Source organism: Amphiprion ocellaris, chromosome 10, assembly GCF_022539595.1.
Source record: "Amphiprion ocellaris isolate individual 3 ecotype Okinawa chromosome 10, ASM2253959v1, whole genome shotgun sequence".
NCBI classification, from domain to species: domain Eukaryota; kingdom Metazoa; phylum Chordata; class Actinopteri; family Pomacentridae; genus Amphiprion; species Amphiprion ocellaris.
In genome coordinates, this window is record NC_072775.1 from 19,184,987 (window position 1) to 19,202,394 (window position 17,408).

Here is a 17,408-nt window from a genome sequence, read left to right on the forward strand (position 1 = left end):
CCTATAAATTGTGTGTGCATGTTATGTTATGTTATTCAACTTGCCTATTTTTTTTTTTTTTTTGACAAGGATAAAGAGACTTTATTGTCATTGTGCAGAAGTACAACGAAATTTGTTTGGAAGAACACGACAATTAGCAGCAGTGCAAATAAGAATAAAAATAGCTAAAAATACTCTTAAAAATAGATTAAAAAAATAAAAAATATATCAAACAAAGTACTATATACAAAGTAAAGTGGTCAAGTGTTGCAGGACTGAGAATATAAAATAGTGCAAATAGTGGAAGCTTTCCTTTCTGTGCATTTTTATGAGGTCGGATCTTTTACGGCCAAGTTTCTCTACGGAGTGAAATAACAGACGTACTCCTGTGCTTCCTGTTTTGTTTTTCTTGTCTGCTCGGCTCGGGCAGATATGGAAGAATTTGTGCGGCGAGGAGAGAACCACAGCCTGCCCGTGAATAAACACGCCGTCTTCAGACACCGGTGGGGCTTCTAAAGCGGCAGAAGAAGCGGGCAGCAGCAGCGACCCTCACTCCGCCTCCGGTGTCCGCGACATGGCTCTCAGCTCGGGCGGCTGGGCTCCTCCAGCCCCGGTCCCTGCCTCGTCCCAACAGGCTGCATGCGGCGGGCCTACGCCGATGGCTTGCTGCAGTACTGTTTTAATGTCAGTCCGTGTTTCGGTGTGCCATTCCGGGATTCGACCGCTGTGCCTCCCCGGAGCAGGCAGCGAGGCTCTGCGGCTTCAGCTCAGCATGGACCCGAGCCGGGCCGGAGAGTTCCGACTGGCGCTGCGAGATACAAGCGGAAACCGCAGTGTGGTGAGATTTCACGCATACACCTGTTTGTTTAGAAGAAATGCTGTAGTTGTCCGCTGAGGTATGCTTGTGGGGAACCGCCGTGTCGAATCGCATTTATATTTTATAGCACCACAGGCCTGTACACGCCATTTTATGGAGCACTGGGCCAGAGACAGGCAGCTCCGCAGTGTAAGATTTGAGGATGAAATCACACAAAATTATCCAGTACAACAGGAGGCTGCAACGCAACACTGTACTGTAGCTGTCATAAGGATCCAGTGTCTCAACTGCATGTCAGACGATTTCCAGAGTCTTCAGAATTCAACCCCAAACAGTGCAGCCGATATATTTGCATTAAAAAGTTTCATTTTGCTGTAAGTTACCAGGAGTGTGGTTCAGATGACTTTTAGTTTCACTTTCATTTTCCAGACTTACCACCTTACAGCATCCTGTGGAAATACTTCAACACTGATTATAGTGAACAATAGCTACAGCGAGACTCTCCTGACTATCTTTTTCTCTATTGGCAACACTTCAAAACAAACAAAAATGAGTTTGCAGTCTTGTATTGTCATGTGTAACTTAAAAAACCCCATGATATCTTGAGGGTTTCAGTAAAACACAGCTGGATTTTTATTTTTGGTCCTTGAAGATGCTTCACCTCTCATTCAAAGGGCTTCTTCGGTTCTGGTTACCTTTGTGGTCCCTATCTGGTTTTGCTTCCAACTTTTCTTTTAGTTTTTTTTTTCAACTAGTGTGGAGTCTGATGAACTGACGAAACCTTTTGGGTGAGACGTGAAATGTCTTCAAGAACCAAAAAGTCTAGTTGCTTTTTAATGAAGCTCTTAGGATTACCAAGACCTGGATGATTGAGGGGTCTACACAGACACATTGCTTTGCACTTTGGGATGAACACTCTTCAAATGATACAGGAGTATGAGAGGATGTCAAGAAAGCTCTCAGACTACATAAACCGCCTCCCTTTCAGCGTGAGATACAGACAACTCGGTCTCATCTAACAACTTCTGCTTCAGCTAAACTGTCAAAGGCCATAGAGCAGAACAGATGCTGCTGAAGGCACACAACCAACTACTAAGTAACAGAATGTGATAGGTCCACTTTGCTATGAATATACTTAAGGACAGGAGTGAACAGACCCTCCAGGAACTGTTCAGCCTGCCTACCCTTACAGTTATGGGGGAAATTTTTAGGTTTTTTGAAATGGCAAGTTTAGCACAACATGAAAGGCAGGAATTCAAATATTACATTCTGTGACGAGTAGCAGAACATATACACCAGCAAGAGAGAAACAAGGGGACTAGAGGGCACTGCAGAAAAGTGTGTGGAATACCTATCCAATAGGGTCCTAACCAAACCAGAGAAGGCAACTGGGAACTGAAGAGGCCTTTTGGTTGAGAGGTGAAACATCTTCATGAACCAAAAACAGAAGTCCAGTTGCTTTCACTGAAGCTCTTGGGATTACCACGACCTGGATGACTGAGAATCTGAGCAGAGAAGCTCTAATTTCTCACTCTACTTATTATGGGAAGCCTATATTACTCCTTTGAACTCTGCACCTTATGATTCAATGGGACATTTTAGCCCCTGAAACTGTACCCACAATGCTTACCAGAAAATAGTAGGACTTAGAATGTAAAAACTGAGGCTGGACCTTAAAGAAAGGGGGATTTTGTTAGTAATTTTCAGCTGTGGCTTCTTTCTGACATTTGTGGTGGTGAATACAGCCTTTCTTTGAGATAAAGAGAGCTGAAGTTAAGTACCGTTGATATAAATAACTATGTGGAGCAGTAGTGAGATTAACAGGAAGTCATGGCACTCCACTCACTGCTTTGAACACAGAGGTACATTTTCCTAGACGCTCTGAAACCATCCGCTTCTGCTTGGGTTTTATATGCTTTCAACTGTGTTCAGGCTTTCCAAAAACAGTTGTTCACATCACTGACAAGGAAAAAGGTAACAGTTTTATCTTAAAATCACCCGTGTCTGTATTTGTATCAAGAAGCAGAGCCTCAGTGCAGCTGAGAGTAAAGAAGTGCCTATTAACCCGAAGAAGAGCTAGACTAAGCAAGAAATACGGAGTCTGGCTGGCTTTGTTTGAGGTGATGTAAAACTGTAGCAGTGCAGCAGATTAATTCTTTTAATCTATATTTCAAACAGCCCACCATTACTCTACTCTCAGAGAACTGTGGCTGTGGATTTTTGTTGCATGTTAAGATGACATGCAACCAAGCACAGACTGATACTGAGTAACAAGAAAATCTGCATTCTTTGCCCCGCTGTTGGGAAGTCTTCTCTCCATTTATCATTCACCCAACGGCTATGTGTGGTAATGACCTTTACAGCCTTGCAGGGGTAACAGTATGTTACCTGAGCTATTAATTAAACTATCAGTTGACAATATGGCAGTTAACTTTTAATTAATTGGTAAGTAGCCGTGTCAGCATTGCACATAGATCTGGTTTAGAGATGTTGAGATGGCACTGTGGTTAGGATGGAATAACTGATTATCACGACTTCAGTCACCTTTCGAACTGTGTTTTTGTGATTTATTATTCTATCAGTTAATTATTTCATCTACAGATATGGTTAAAAACATGTATTCATGTGAATATCTTAAAATTCATAATACACTCACCCTGTTTTTTTCAAACAATAGTATAAAATTAGAATAAATTAGAATTTTTAGTGATATAAAACAGAAAAGCAGACATTTTAGCAATTTCTTCAAAACATTCTTCAAACATTCTTTCATGGCAAGCCAAGGACTGAATCTGGTCACAAGCTCACGTGTCTTACCTTTAGGCCAGTACTGACCAAATGTGAGCTTTTTTGTGACAGCAAACTGGTACTTTGAAGGGGGATGCACCACTGGCTTGGAAAAATACACACTTTCAAGCCACTGATTTGGTTTTAGATAACTGTAACTTGCATTTTTCTTAGTTTTCTGACATTCTACTGATCAAATATTCAGTTGAGATGAACAATAGTAGTAGATGCAGCCTTAGTTTCCTCTCCTTACTCACTATGTAACGGTTATTTTAGGCTACTGTCTCCAACCAGTGCTTCCAGGCTTTGACACTGTTGGATGCAAAGGACATTACAGTTCAAGGACAAGTTCTCTCTTCCCTGGCTGTATTATCGCTGATGAGGGTGAATTGCCACATCAGACCAAACTGTAGACACATAAACTCAGTCATAGTTGAAGTTGACCTGACTTTGCACCCTGCCTGCCTCACCACATCCAAACTTAACTCTCAAACGAATCTGTCCTTTGTGCCGTCTTCCTAAATTCTGACATGCTCAGAATCTGCTGTTCATCTCAAGTCAGACAAATTTCCCCCTGACAATTGAGACGCTTCTTGATTTGCATGGTTTTTACTTTGATCCTGGCTTCTTTTTGCTTGTCTGTCTGAGCTGTAAGACTTTTCGTACACAGTCATATCAGAGAACTCATGCACACTGTCTGGCAGGAGGCAAATCCCTCTTTGCTACCTTTGTCTCTGCACAACAGACTTCAATGTTCTAAAGATTCCCCTCATTGCTATAGTGTATGTTAGAAGAGAGATTGTGCTGCCAAATGAAGTCTTTTTCTGTCAGAATGAGGATTTTACTTCTTTTCAGCCATATTTTAGGGATTTATTTCCTTTCTTCTGCTGTAATACCCTTGCAAAGTCTATTACACTGCATCTTCATTTCACAGTCATTCTTTATCCAAGTTCATATTAAGTTTAATGGTGAATATAAACTATTAACAAAAGGTCTTCTGCAGTTTTCTGCCATATGTGTGTACACTACCGTTCAAAAATCTGGGGTCACCCAAACAATTTAATGTTTTCCATGAAAACTCACACTTTTATTCATGTGCTAACGTAAATGCACAAAGGTTTTCTAATCATCAGTTAGCCTTTTTACGCTATTAGCTAACACAATGTAGCATTAGAACACAGGAGTGATGGTTGCCACATTAACAATGTCTACATGGCATTTCTGGTTTAATTAATGGTATCTTCATTGAAAAAAAAGCTTTTCTTTTAAAAATAAGGACATTTCTATGTGACTCCAAACGTTTGAACTGTAGTGTATGGAAATTCCTAAAGCTGCTTTTATTTAGCTTGTTTGTCAACACTTTGAATATAATTCTGCTTTTTCCCCACACACAAAAAAACACATTCACATCAACTTATCAGCTAGTTATTTGCCAGGAAACTCATCTGCAGCATTTTTTTAAATAGTTGTTTTGCCAAACATTATTTAGTTCCAATGTTTCAAACCTGAAGTTGTGCAAAATATTAATGAAAACATTGAGACGTTAAACAGTTAATCAGATGAATACAAATGATAGTACTTATTAGTGGAAGCCAAAACTGAACTTTGAGTTTTTTTAATTCATTGCATAAACTTTGCATGTGTTTGTAAAATAAATGAAAATTGTATTTTTACCCTCAGTTCATTGAAGAGTTTGACCTGCGCTCGGTGCAGTATGAAGTCAAATCTTCTCGCTGCCATGAGATGCGTCTCGCTGCTCCGCCCCACGACTGCATCCGCTTCAACTTCCGCTGTGACCGAGAGGCCGAGGAGTGGGCCACTGTGGTCATGTCGTCACTAAGAGAGGCACATAGAGGTCAGTTGGACAACTCTAGTTTTTCTTCTTTTTTTTAAGCAGCCCACTGACACAGTTTTGAATGATTCTAATGATTCTAAATGATTCTAATAAGTAATGATTCATGTCACAGTTAAATATGTATGTAATACTTTTATGTGACAGACTTCATTCAAACAACTCATAATCAACATTAGCTGCCCCAATACCCGAAGAGGAAAACTGAAAAATTTCACTATGTTTCTGTGCCTTTTCATTCCTGTTAAGCCAGATCTGTGTTCAGTTTTTCTTGTGTTTGTTTTTAAATGACAGATGCTGTAAATATGAGTTAACTGGGCTCCCTAGTTACATTATATCTGTTTCAATTCTTCTCCCGGTGTTATGATGTTTACTTGTAATAAAACTCCTTCACACTCACATCACTAAACATGGGCTGAGTGACAGTATTTTGAATGGCATCGGCCAAGACTGGATAAAATCTGACAAACTATACATCATTTGAAGGCACAAAACCTCGCAGTTGAAATGGTGCACACCATCCATAAATATCAATACCACATCATCATCAACAACAACAGCAATATTTCCTTACTTTCAAAACAAGACACAGCAAAAACTGCAGTCTGTCACCTATTCTGTTATCTATAGTGGAAGATACTTGCTTTAACACTATGTGCTGCTCACTGTTTTAACCATATTGGTCCAGTAGTAATGCTTACAAGTTTTGAGTTCTTTTAAAAAAAAAACAAAAAAAACAAGATACTGAAGAGTAACATCAAACAGAGTGTCCTCTGGTTGCCTCATGCACTGTTTGATTTGCTCGTCATGTGTCTGAAGCCTCGCCAGTTCGATTCTGATGGGCAACCTTTATTGTACCACTCTCTCTTTCCCCAGGTTCTCTGTCACTTCCTATACTATTGACCACCCTATAAAGGAGAAAATGGTAGTAAAAATCAATTTAAAAATATTTAAACACAAAAATGGTGTTCAAAAAGACACCATTTTTGCTCACAAGCAAAATAAAAAGGGTATAAGAAAGGAGCAAATTTGTAAATGCATAATGTTAAGGAAACTGGAAGCATATCTTAAGCAATGGCCAGGTTTAAAGTAAAAAACAAGTACTTAAGGTGCTCTGTGGGTAATGTGAAGGCAGGACTTTAAAAAGGAGAATTAAAGCTAAAATAACAGCAGTCCAGTGCTGAGTAAGCTGCTTGGAGGCTGTAGAGTCACCTTTGTGCAGGTACAAGAATCTGTCATGTTAGATTGTTGTGTTCTGCAGGCGTTGGACCTTTACCTGCCCAGTGCAGCTAAAACAAACACTGATAACAGTTCTTATTAATGTGAGGTAACAACCATGTGCTTTAAAGCACCTTAGTAACACAATTCCTCATCTCTCCTCTGACAGTCGCAAATATTAACACATATGAATCAGATGGCAAACAGAACAACACGGCAGCAGCATCGATGGAGCAGTGGAGCTCAGCCTCGCTGCCGCTCACCGGTGAGTGTCTCTGTTTACTGCTGTGCATCTTCTCCTTCTCTGCTCTGCTCTAAAAATGTCACCTGATTTGTCATTTGATTGCCGCCTCCGTCTTTTTAGAGGAGCTATGCTTGGAGCTCGCCAGGGCGATTGAAGCGGGTGACACTCAAGCTGCTTCACAGCACGCATCCGCACTGGCTCGACAGAAAGCAGTGCTGACGATACAACTATCAGAAAAAAACTACGCAGACGGAGAAATTAGGTGAGAATTAAAAGTGTTGGGCTGAAGGTTTTAGCAGTGACTGATATGTCCTCCAGGTTACAGTGTGTTTGAGCCTTACGGCGTCATGTCTGTGTTGCAGTTTATCTGTGGTAGTGGAGGATGTTTCTTCATCCTGTTGCGTTACAGTCAAGGTGTTTCCCTACATGACTGTGGCTGCACTCAAGCAACAGGTCAGAAAACTCCTAATTACTCTTTACATAGCATGTCGTTGGCTTTCATTCACTGACTCACCGCTCTTCTTCTTCAGGTGTTCCTTGAGTATGGTTTTCATCCTCGTGTGCAGCGCTGGGTGATTGGTCAGTGTCTGTGCACCGAGCCCAGGTCATTAGCGTCCTACGGGGTGCAGAAGGACGGTGATACGGCGTACCTCTACCTGATCTCCGCCAGACAAGCCCGCATCACCCGCCAGCTGTTCCAGCAGGACTTGGAGAGCGCCCTCCTCGCCCCACCTCTACCCCCAGGCAATGGCCCCACCTCCCAAGACTGGAGGGGCTACAGCACTTTGCCCTCGAGGCTTCCTCACAACAACCAGGGTGAATCAACAAACCCTTTCAGATGCAGTTTAGGCAATATAATATATTGGATTTGGATAAGTAGTTCAAGTGTTTGAGCTACAAAAGTGCTCATATCTGTATTGGATGAATAGTGTAGGACTCACAGACCTCTTTTACACATTTACACATTAAAGGCTTTTCCCCAGCCTGGGTCAGCCTGCTCGAGCTGGTCCATGCCAAACTCTGATGGCATGTGTTTTCACTGCAGCGTCACAGCGGGGTGTGGCTGCGCTGCCAGTTCCTTAACCGTGCTTTTATACTGTATGATTCACTGCTTTTGTAGCTTCTAGCTGACGTTTGCTATTTGGAGTTTAGTTTCACTCCTTTGTGACTCTGTAAGTTCAGATATCAGCTTTATTTCGCTGTTTATTATCAGAGCTTTTACGTTACTGCTGATGTGAACTGAACCTTTCCTTTTTTTCTTTTTTTTTATTGCTGCTTCACACCAAAAACTTTCTACTGGGCAATCACAGGGATGCTGTAATTGCAAAAACATTAGCTGAGCTATACTATATTAGTGGTTCAAGTACAGTACTTTCCGTGTGGTGCAGTGGAAGAACACTTGGAATGAGCAAGCATGGCAAAGCTGATTGTAGATCTGGAAAAAAAAGCTTAACAGTCCTCCCGAACAATGCAGCAGGACAGCAACACTAAACATCCAGCTAAAGCAGTATTAGATCATGTGTTTGACTTGACCACCCAACTCCAGCAGAACATCATCAGATGTCAGTTTTGAAATGACTTCATTTAGGTTTATGCTAGTCTGTCTCACTGGATGTAGGCTGCAGGTTTAATCCTGCCATTTGCCACTCATTTCAGACGGCATTATCCTTCCCTTCTGTTATCTGTGTGACACTGTTTTCTTCGCTACCAGAAACGACGACGTCCACCTGTGGGCAACGACGAACCACGCTGAAAAATGAAAGTTTTGCAGAGGATTTGGATCATGCAGTAAAGGCAGCCCTGCTCATTACTCTCAGTAAACGATCCCCTCTAATAGCAGTGCTCATCTCCTGCATACAAATGTTCCACTCTTCACTATTTTGAGGGAACACCAAAGCCACATCCTTCACGTAGCTCCACCCACAATGACTGTGATTGGTTTAAAGAAATACAAACGAGCCAAAGTGCTTTTCTCCCCCCCTATAGCAGATCGATAGTGTGGTGCAGCCAGACCATTATGTACTACAGCATGGGCTGACAAAGCAGGTCTAGGTTTATGTTAACTTCTCTAATTACCTTCTGGCCTTTAGGGGGGGAGCTATGTATAGAAAAGGCTACAACCCCTGCAGTGTAGGAATTGTCAGGCTCTAAACATCATGGGTACGCTGTCAAAACTGTGTTGCACCAACTCTTAGCGTAAGAGTTTCATCCCTGCAGCATGGTGTAGAAATTCCTGCATATTGTTTTGAAGGTTTGGAAATTTAAGGAAAATATTTCAATCACTTTTTTTAAGTCTTAAGATTTGCATAGGATTGCTTGATAATCTATGAACTGGGTTTGTATTCATTGATTTCAACAGGTACAGGTGGAGGGAGTGACAGACCAAGTGACATTAAAGATGTTCTCGACATTGAGAAGCTGCAGCTGAATGATCATACCAACAAAGCCAGTAAAACACAGGTATGTGGGCAGTCAGTGTCATTTATATGACTGTGGATACATCATGACACTTACACTACCAGTCAAAAGTTTGGACACACCTTCTCATTCAATGCTTTTTATTTATTTGTATTATTTTCTACATTCTACAAAGATCAACACTATTTCGTTGACAATATAATTCCATATGTATTCTTACATAGTTTTGATGTCTTCAGTGTTAATCTACAATGTATAAAATAATTAAAAAGCCATTGAATGAGACGGTGTGTCCAAACTTTTGACTGGTAGTGTAACTATAAGCAATAGTTTAGTCCTGAGGATAATTCAACATTTATTTACTTAAAATCAAAGTTATTAATCTATTTATTTATGATCTCTGAGTCCAGTTTAGTGGCATGGTAAATATAGCTGAACCCTATTAGGCTTTAGACCAAATGAACCGCCACCCATATTTTCACCAGTTAAACCAAAGTATGCCAGATGTTACATAGTTACCTGTGTTGCTGTCTGAATTGAGAATCTAAAATTGTATACTTCCATTCTCTCAGCAGACAGAGTGGGCTTGTCCCTCATGCACTTTTATCAACAAGCCATCTCGTCCAGGCTGCGAGATCTGTGCCACAGCCAGACCTGACACACAGAGCTGTATCCAGCAGGTACTACGTGATATCTAGCAATCAATACATTTGTGTGACTTTTTTTTTTTTAAAGTTCCCCTTCACTGACAGTTGCCTCTGTTTCTTACAAAGGAGAAAGGAAGGAGAGAGGATCGAGGAGATTCTGGTTTAAGCAGCAGCTGACTGCCCATCATCGCTGTCTGGTTTTCATTTCCCACTCACTTCCACGCACACATAAACACACAGAGGGATAAGGCTAATCTTGCCACATACATGTTGACAAAATACTCATATAAAGACTGTCAAGTGCACTGAGAGTCCTCTGACGGCCGGCTGCTGCAGACTGGGGTGTTTGAGGCACTGTCGCATGACACAGAGCTGCACTGGTCGAGGCTCAGATGATGAACTGCTGACAGAGAGCTTATGGACCTAACATGACATACATCTGCATTTGGCCAGACTTCTTTGCTATTTATTTTACTGGGTATGTGTGTGTGTGGCGCAAACAACACAGACGGCCTAATATTTATTTTAGGAGGAGAGTGGATCATTTCTTTCCATTTGTTTGCAGCTGAAGATGAGGGAATGTCATACTCTCAGTGTCTGCCAACTGTGAAGTGCGAGGAAAGGTGAAGCCTTGTGCAATACCCTGTTCTGTTTGTAAGTGTGGCATCTGTTGGCGCCAAAGTGAAGTGTGTAAAAGAAAAAAAAATCGTGGCTGAGACGAGAAGGAATGTCTCATTTACAGGGTTGTCAAGTGCTTTTATTTTTTTATAACATTGTATTGAGTGTATTATTTTTACCAAGATGCATTGAGTACTTGATGTACATTTTAAGCAAGTGATCTAATTTTACTCGGTTCCCTCTGAGCTGTGACAGCAATGGAATGACCTGTTTTCAGTACATAATACTGTTAAAACTTGCATTAGCTGAATAAATAAAAATGGGATTAGACAAATCCTGAATGTCTGATTGATGGAGGAAATTATTCTACGCCAGACTTACAGTGCACTGATTAGTTAGTCATTTCTATCCATGCGAGAAAATGGATATGGGGATGTCAATATTCCTTTTGAGTTTGGGCTGAAATGTCAGCAGCTTTTGGATGGATTGCTGTGAAATTCGGCAGACACTCATGGATGTCTAGAGGATGAATCTAAATGATTTCGTGATCCAGACTTTGGCTGTGGTGCCATGTTTTTAGGGATGAATTGGATGATGTCATTTTCACCTAGAGTAACACTTTGATTTATAACTCAATAATTTAAATGAACATTGACTTCACATTAGCTTCAATAATACCTTTCAAACATGTCAAACAAGGATTTATTTTTTTGCTTTTTTGCACAGTAAATGCATTTCACAGCAGGTTAAACTCTTGTGTAAACGCAGGTATTTATGTTTCTAGTATTTTATAAATTGTTCTTTGAGTTATATTTACTCCGCCGGCGAAGTTATGTGACGATCGGCATCCGTTTGTCCGTGCGCAACATAACTCAAAACTGAGTAACGGATTTGGATGAAATTTTCAGAGGTCAGAAGTGACACAAGGACCAAGTGATTAGATTTTGGCAGTGATGCGACTTATGGATTTGATAAAGATTTGTGTATCATTGTGAGATAAAGTCACAGCATCACTGTAACTATAACAAGTGAACACTACATCAGCTGCCAACTGACGATCATATGATTGCGATCCTACTACAAATCCACCGCTGTGGACTTAACAGGACTCATCCGTTGGAAATCATACAAGAAAAAATTGATTAAATTGTGGGGGTGTTTGAGTCCCATCAATTCCCGCTACATATTGAGGTCACGCGATTCAGTATCCGTACACAACATACACATGCAGAACATGCCTGTGCTCAGCACAAGGTCATGTATTTACTAAAGATTTCATCCATCAGAAACAATACAAAGACTGAGCAGCCTTGGCCGAGTACTGCGCTCTCTGAGTGCTTTTCTTGTTGTATAGGCCGTGACTTATTAAAGGAGTGACCAGTGCCAAATTGTAAAGTATACATATACATAAATATCACTTTCATTATACACAGTATGCAAGTGCAGTAATATACAAGTCAGACTGTTCAGGCTTTATTTTGGCAGTTATAAATAAACATGGTTCAAAACAAAGTTATCAAAGCGGGTATAAAAATATTAGATGTAGTGATGGCTTGTTCAACAGACGCAGATATACAGGTATCTTTAAAGGAAGATCAAGCTCTACAGTTCCTTCCATTATACCACTGACAGTGAGATGATAGTGTTGTCAAAACATCTTACATCATTTAAGTCCTATCCGATTTTTTTAAAGAAAAAAATACAGCACAGTATTGTTAATATGTACCACAAACCAAAAAATAAACCAAAATGAAATACATGAAGACATTCTTGAACAAATTCTGTTTTTACATAAAGCAACCCAACCATGACATTTATAAGTAGTTGAGAAAAGACCTTCCCTTCTCATTTTTATAACCGTAGAAGTGATATTGAGTACAAATTTATTCATTTTGTTGAAATGAATAGAAATGTTGCCAATGTTGATGGATTAAATACTATAATACCAACAAAATGTCCAAAAAATGACTCAATGTATTCTTTCCAAGGCAGCTGTAGATATTCCTCATGTTCCAAACTCTCCAGTGGATTTAACTGTTGATTCTTCACATTCTCCCAATAAAAACAAACCTGAGAACGCTTCAGAGGGCGGTCGTACACTAGAAAGCCCGTGGTGGATCTGTAGGCTACTTCCAGAAGAGGATGTTCCAGAAAAGCAGCCAGCATGGGTACACCAGCAAGGCTATGAGTGGGTAGACCAGAGAACCATATAGGAAGTGATCCAGAATGCCCTGCGAAATGACTGACAGGTACAGCAACCAACCGTCTAGGAAGCTGACGGGCATTTCCTGGAGCTCTTGGAAGAAAAAGACTGAAAAAAGAAGCGTGCAGGCCGGACTGAGGATGACCAAGACGAACGCTGACAGAACCCTAAAGAGAGAGCAAGAGGAGAGAGGGGAAGGTTTTACTTCTGCACGACTGGAATATGACAGTACAGATGGAAAAATTGTGTGTGCGGGTACATTACTTGGGCACGTGGGGGGTGACGAAGGCAGCTGCAGGCACCAGAGTGAGAGCCAAGATGAAACCCAAGGAGAAATTGATGAGGGCAGTGCAACCCAGCAGCACAGCCAGGTACAGCAGCGCCACCAGTTTCAGCACCCTCCAGCCCTGCTCTGTGCCCTCACCTGACAGCAATCTGCGCAAAACGACAGCACAAACCGCTCACTCTCAAAGCTCACATACTGTCTCAGAGTGCACGGCAAAGTGCTGTGAAGGTGTAAACTCAATTAGAATTAATCAGACTCTGGGCTTGTGACAAAATGTTCAGAATAAATTTCAAAATCTGTGGTTGCCTTCTTTGCAACAGCAGTTTTCTCAGTAGACAAGAATGTGGGTGAGGAATACCAAAGTCATGGGTACAATCTTTACTTGGACCACAGTTTTTCTTCTTGCTAGAGTATTTTTGTTGTTAGTTTTAAAATGGTGATAGGTTGTTATATGTACACTGCCGTTCAAAAGTTTGTGGTCATTTAGAAATGTCCTTATTTTTGAAAGAAAGGCAGTTTTTTTCAATGAAGATAATATTAAATGAATCAGAGATACAGTCTAGACATTGTTAATGTGGTAAATAACTATTCTAGCTGGAAACGGCCGATTTTTAATGGAATACCTACATAGAGGTACAGAGGAACATTTCCAGCAACCATCACGGTTGTGTTCTAAAGGCACATTGTTTTAGCTAATCATGTTGAAAGGCTAATTGAAGATTAGAAAACTCTTGTGCAATTATGTTAGCACATGAATAAAAGTGTGAGTTTTCATGGAAAACATGGAATTGTCTGGGTGACCCCAAACTTTTGAATGGTAGTGTATATATTAGAGATGAAATTAGGTCTTAATGTTACAGTTGAATCTGTGAAAAAACGCCCAGTTTTGATCCTGTTCTCAGCGTCTTTCAAACAGTGACTTCAGTCGTTTTTTAATGTCTTTTCAACCTAAAAAAAAAAGCTCACTGGGTAAGAGTAAAGAGCTCTGAATACCACATCGAAACAATTATTGTCAATAGCTACCTGTGTGTGTTATGAGGCAAAGCCAGACCTGCTGTGTAAACAGCAATAGCAGTCAGGACCACAGCCTCAGTCTCAGACACTGGGAAGTGTTCAACAGCCATCTCCTGAAAACGGATCGGCAGCATGTACAGAGCTGCTCCAGTCAGGTGGCTGATCACCAGAGGAGTCAACACTGACAGCACTCCTGGACTGGACTGCCGGGAGGAAGCACATTTTTAATAAAATGGCAAGTAAACAGATTTAAAGAAATAGTTTCAGTTGTGAGATGTTTATTGCCGAGTGTGCATGTCTAACCTGCTCAATGTCAGCAATACCATCCTCTGTGGTTGGTGGTGGAGTTGCCAGTTGAACCCACAGGTCCAAGGCCTGTATCACAGTCAAGGGAAGAACTGTAGAGATTCATCAGTTATACTCTACTTGGAGCTGTCATGTAGCCACTTTTTTCATTTTATTTTTGAACTACTAAAACTGTTTTAAAATTGTGGGGTTAAGGATACACGAAGCAGGAGGATAACTGCAAGCAGGCCGAAGGCTGGCATGTAGTATCCGATAGAGACAAAGTGAGAGAGTGACGGCATGAGGTAGAAGAAGTAAGACTGGTGTAGGCGCTCCAGGAGGTTATTCAGCTTACGGTACATTCCTTCCAGCAGTCTAGAGGATGTTTATTGGGGGGGTGGGGATGGGTCAAGATCAAAGTTAGTGATTAATGAAGAGCTTTTGAGGGATATATCTGAAACAGAGCACATACAAAAACACTGAACCTATAAGAAACACTTGCACTGACCTGCCGATGGTGGTGGCGTCTGTCTTGTACTGGCGGAAGCTGTTGATGCCCTTGATGGTGGCAGCCTCAATGTGGTAGCGCAGGAACAGACCGTGGTCTCCCCAGGGCCGCCCACTGGCCTGCTTCATCACCATCAGCATCATGGTCTGGACTGCGTGGCTGTAGCCAGACACACTGTCCCAGTCATTCCTCTGCAACTATATAGACATCCACAGAGAAACGCAAAATGACAGCCATTCTACACCACCCACAGGTTATCTTAGCTCTGTGCTACCCGAACATGTGGCAGGAGATAAAGTGTTTGTTTACAAGCCTTTACCTTGCCCTGGATGGTACAGAGGACCCCTATCTTCTGACAGAAGGCATAGAAGAGGTTTGCTAAATCCAGGTTGGGTAACTGGCCATTGAGGCCTTCCAGAACTAGGTCCATACTGGTGACAACATCACTGCTGAGCTCCAGGGACAGGGCTGCCTGGATTGAACCACCACGGCCTTGTAATGGGGACCAGTCCATACCTAGATAAATCATTCCAGCGTTTTAAATCAGTTCTACAGGATGGTGGTTGAACTGTTTTCTGATTAGTTCAGTACTTTCAGGGATATTTGATGATGTGTGTTGTAGTTGGCTGCACGCAGGTGATCACCTGTAGTGTTGGTGTGGTGGTAGCCCTCCAGCCAGGCCTGCATACCAATCAGATCATGGTCATTCACAAGGAAGATGATGTCTTTGGCCCAATAAATCTGATCTGTTGAAAGAACACAGCATTAGCTAAACCTATAAATGCAACAATAATGTTATTCAGCTGTCGTCTGACTGTGTTGAAGGAGAGGACAGGGGGTGCTGTACTCACTTCTGAAGTACTGAGCCAAGCCAAGTAGCAGTCCCACCGCCTGGTTGTTGTTATCACCCGGGGTGCAGGGGGCACTCAGCACCAGGGCTTCAGTTCGAGGAGCTCTTGGAGCCCGAAGGATCCCATATACATTTGTGCCTTTTACCATCTGCCAGGGATAAGCAGTAGAACAAGAGGGAGATGAGCCACAGTATATTCATGAAAATAATCTAAAAACCAGTTAAAATGTTCATGTTTTCTATAACAAACTTACATATCTCTCTTTGTTTTCATCAGGGAAGGGTAGTGTGCGAGAGAACCTCTGAGTGTATACTTCCAGTCCTCGGGCCTGCATGGTCTTCACCAGCCATTCCACTGGCATCCCACTGCACAGAAACAAGTGGTCAAACAAGCAGTAAAGGAAAATACTGTTGGCCTTGTATGAAGGCTTAAGTCAGGAAAAAAATGAGAGACCTTTCAAAGTTCTCATCATCACACTTCTATTGTGAACCAGCTAACAAAAACCTTACCTAACTTTCTTCTTATGAGCTGCGAACTCCCTGCCTGTGGCCACCGCCCTCTCTCCTGAAGGAAAGCGCTCCTCCACCATGGTAGACCCCATGGCGTTCTCTGACATGTATGTCCGCAGAGTGAAGGGCTCAAATGCTAACCCCATGAACCAAGCCACACCCGCCATGTAGCAGACCACGCTAGGATGAAAGTAAGAGAATTCATATAAGGTGCACTTAAGGTGCTATAATAAAATACAAAATTTATAATGAAAATGAACGGAGAGAAACAATGGAAAATGGAAAGAGAGAAAAACTCACCAGATTGGAGCATTGAGGCGGGTCAGCAGGTTGATCAAAGCCCGTCTTCTGTTTGGATCAGACAGCAGCCCCATGTTGTTGTCGTCCTCTGTAATGTTGTCCTGAAGTCTGGATACCCCGGACCCTGAAAACAAAACACACACAGCTACTATCAACTGTACATAACGCGTGAATAATGCTGATGCAGTGGATTTCAAAAGAATCTTATGATTATCGAACGGTCCAAAATTCAAAAATGTGTCAGCATATGGATTTTCATAAAACTTGGACAACGATATTGTTTTCTGTCATGCATTGTGATCCATTGACAGCTGTGGTTAGCTTACTGCTAGCTACTTAGCAAGCCGGTTTTCCGGGATCGTATGATGAATAAATGTTTTCAACAGTCGTTTTCTTTCAAGGCATAATGGTACTAGCAATTATACAGATATGCTTCTATAATTCATAAAATGTACATGAAACATACCTCTGTCCAGTGGTCACATCCACCTGCAGAGGTGGGGCCAGAACACAGCAGCCGCTGCTAAATGTTAACTTCCTTGTTTCTGCGGGAACGTTAATGCGGCGGACTGACTTCCTCTCAGGATAAAATAAAATAAAGTAAAATAAAACAAAATTGCCAGGAAGATATTAGGTAACTTTAACAAATACTGAATAAATTAGCTACTTCATCATAATTTAAGAAAAGAAAGCAGACCTTGCTCAACACCCAACTGCTAAAAACTTTAAAAATCCATTAATTTCTGTTTAAGTGCTCAACATATTTGAGATTTCATATATACACAAGTTAAAAGATATAGATGTTAAGGAACAATAAAACTGCTAAGCACTGGTGGGTTTTCTTATTTTGTATTGTTGTAAGTACACTGTGT

At 41.4% G+C, this 17,408-nt stretch overlaps 2 protein-coding genes across 3 annotated transcripts; one reads left to right on the forward strand and one right to left on the reverse strand.

Annotated features, from left to right (window-relative positions):
* Window positions 1-353: 353 nt before the first annotated feature.
* Window positions 354-10,921, forward strand: LOC111568702 (ranBP-type and C3HC4-type zinc finger-containing protein 1-like). 2 transcript variants are annotated; one of them, XM_023270472.3, is made up of 9 exons: window positions 354-817; window positions 5,264-5,438; window positions 6,823-6,918; window positions 7,018-7,159; window positions 7,260-7,350; window positions 7,428-7,713; window positions 9,257-9,357; window positions 9,888-9,995; window positions 10,089-10,921. In XM_023270472.3, the coding sequence occupies exons 1-9, from the start codon at window positions 554-556 to the stop codon at window positions 10,137-10,139; spliced, it is 1,314 nt and encodes a 437-aa protein (XP_023126240.1). In that variant the 5' UTR covers window positions 354-553; the 3' UTR covers window positions 10,140-10,921. The 2 variants fall into 2 exon arrangements, with proteins under 2 accessions (XP_023126240.1, XP_023126241.1); XM_023270473.3 differs by having other exon boundaries at window positions 9,891-9,995.
* Window positions 10,922-12,031: 1,110 nt separating this feature from the next.
* gpaa1 (glycosylphosphatidylinositol anchor attachment 1) lies at window positions 12,032-17,085 on the reverse strand. Its single transcript, XM_023270476.3, has 13 exons — window positions 17,003-17,085; window positions 16,537-16,660; window positions 16,237-16,416; window positions 15,981-16,092; window positions 15,728-15,875; window positions 15,521-15,622; window positions 15,196-15,392; window positions 14,877-15,073; window positions 14,590-14,743; window positions 14,387-14,458; window positions 14,093-14,286; window positions 13,048-13,218; window positions 12,032-12,950 (listed from the first exon to the last, which is right to left on the reverse strand). The coding sequence occupies exons 2-13, from the start codon at window positions 16,608-16,610 to the stop codon at window positions 12,707-12,709; spliced, it is 1,845 nt and encodes a 614-aa protein (XP_023126244.1). The 5' UTR covers window positions 16,611-16,660; window positions 17,003-17,085; the 3' UTR covers window positions 12,032-12,706.
* Between the last annotated feature and the right edge of the window lie 323 nt (window positions 17,086-17,408).

Bases quoted from the DNA above. Each gene is read 5' to 3' on its own strand.
- LOC111568702 (XM_023270472.3), top strand. From the start codon at position 554: ATGGCTCTCAGCTCGGGCGGCTGGGCTCCTCCAGCCCCGGTCCCTGCC. The intron at 818-5,263 runs GTGAGATTTCAC...TTTTACCCTCAG, and splicing joins CAAGCGGAAACCGCAGTGTG to TTCATTGAAGAGTTTGACCT. The intron at 9,996-10,088 runs GTACTACGTGAT...TTTCTTACAAAG, and splicing joins CACAGAGCTGTATCCAGCAG to GAGAAAGGAAGGAGAGAGGA.
- gpaa1 (XM_023270476.3), bottom strand. From the start codon at position 16,610: ATGGGGCTGCTGTCTGATCCAAACAGAAGACGGGCTTTGATCAACCTG. The intron at 15,074-15,195 runs GTAAAGGCTTGT...ATGTCTATATAG, and splicing joins TCTGTACCATCCAGGGCAAG to TTGCAGAGGAATGACTGGGA. The intron at 14,287-14,386 runs GTTAGACATGCA...TCCTCCCGGCAG, and splicing joins GTATTGCTGACATTGAGCAG to TCCAGTCCAGGAGTGCTGTC.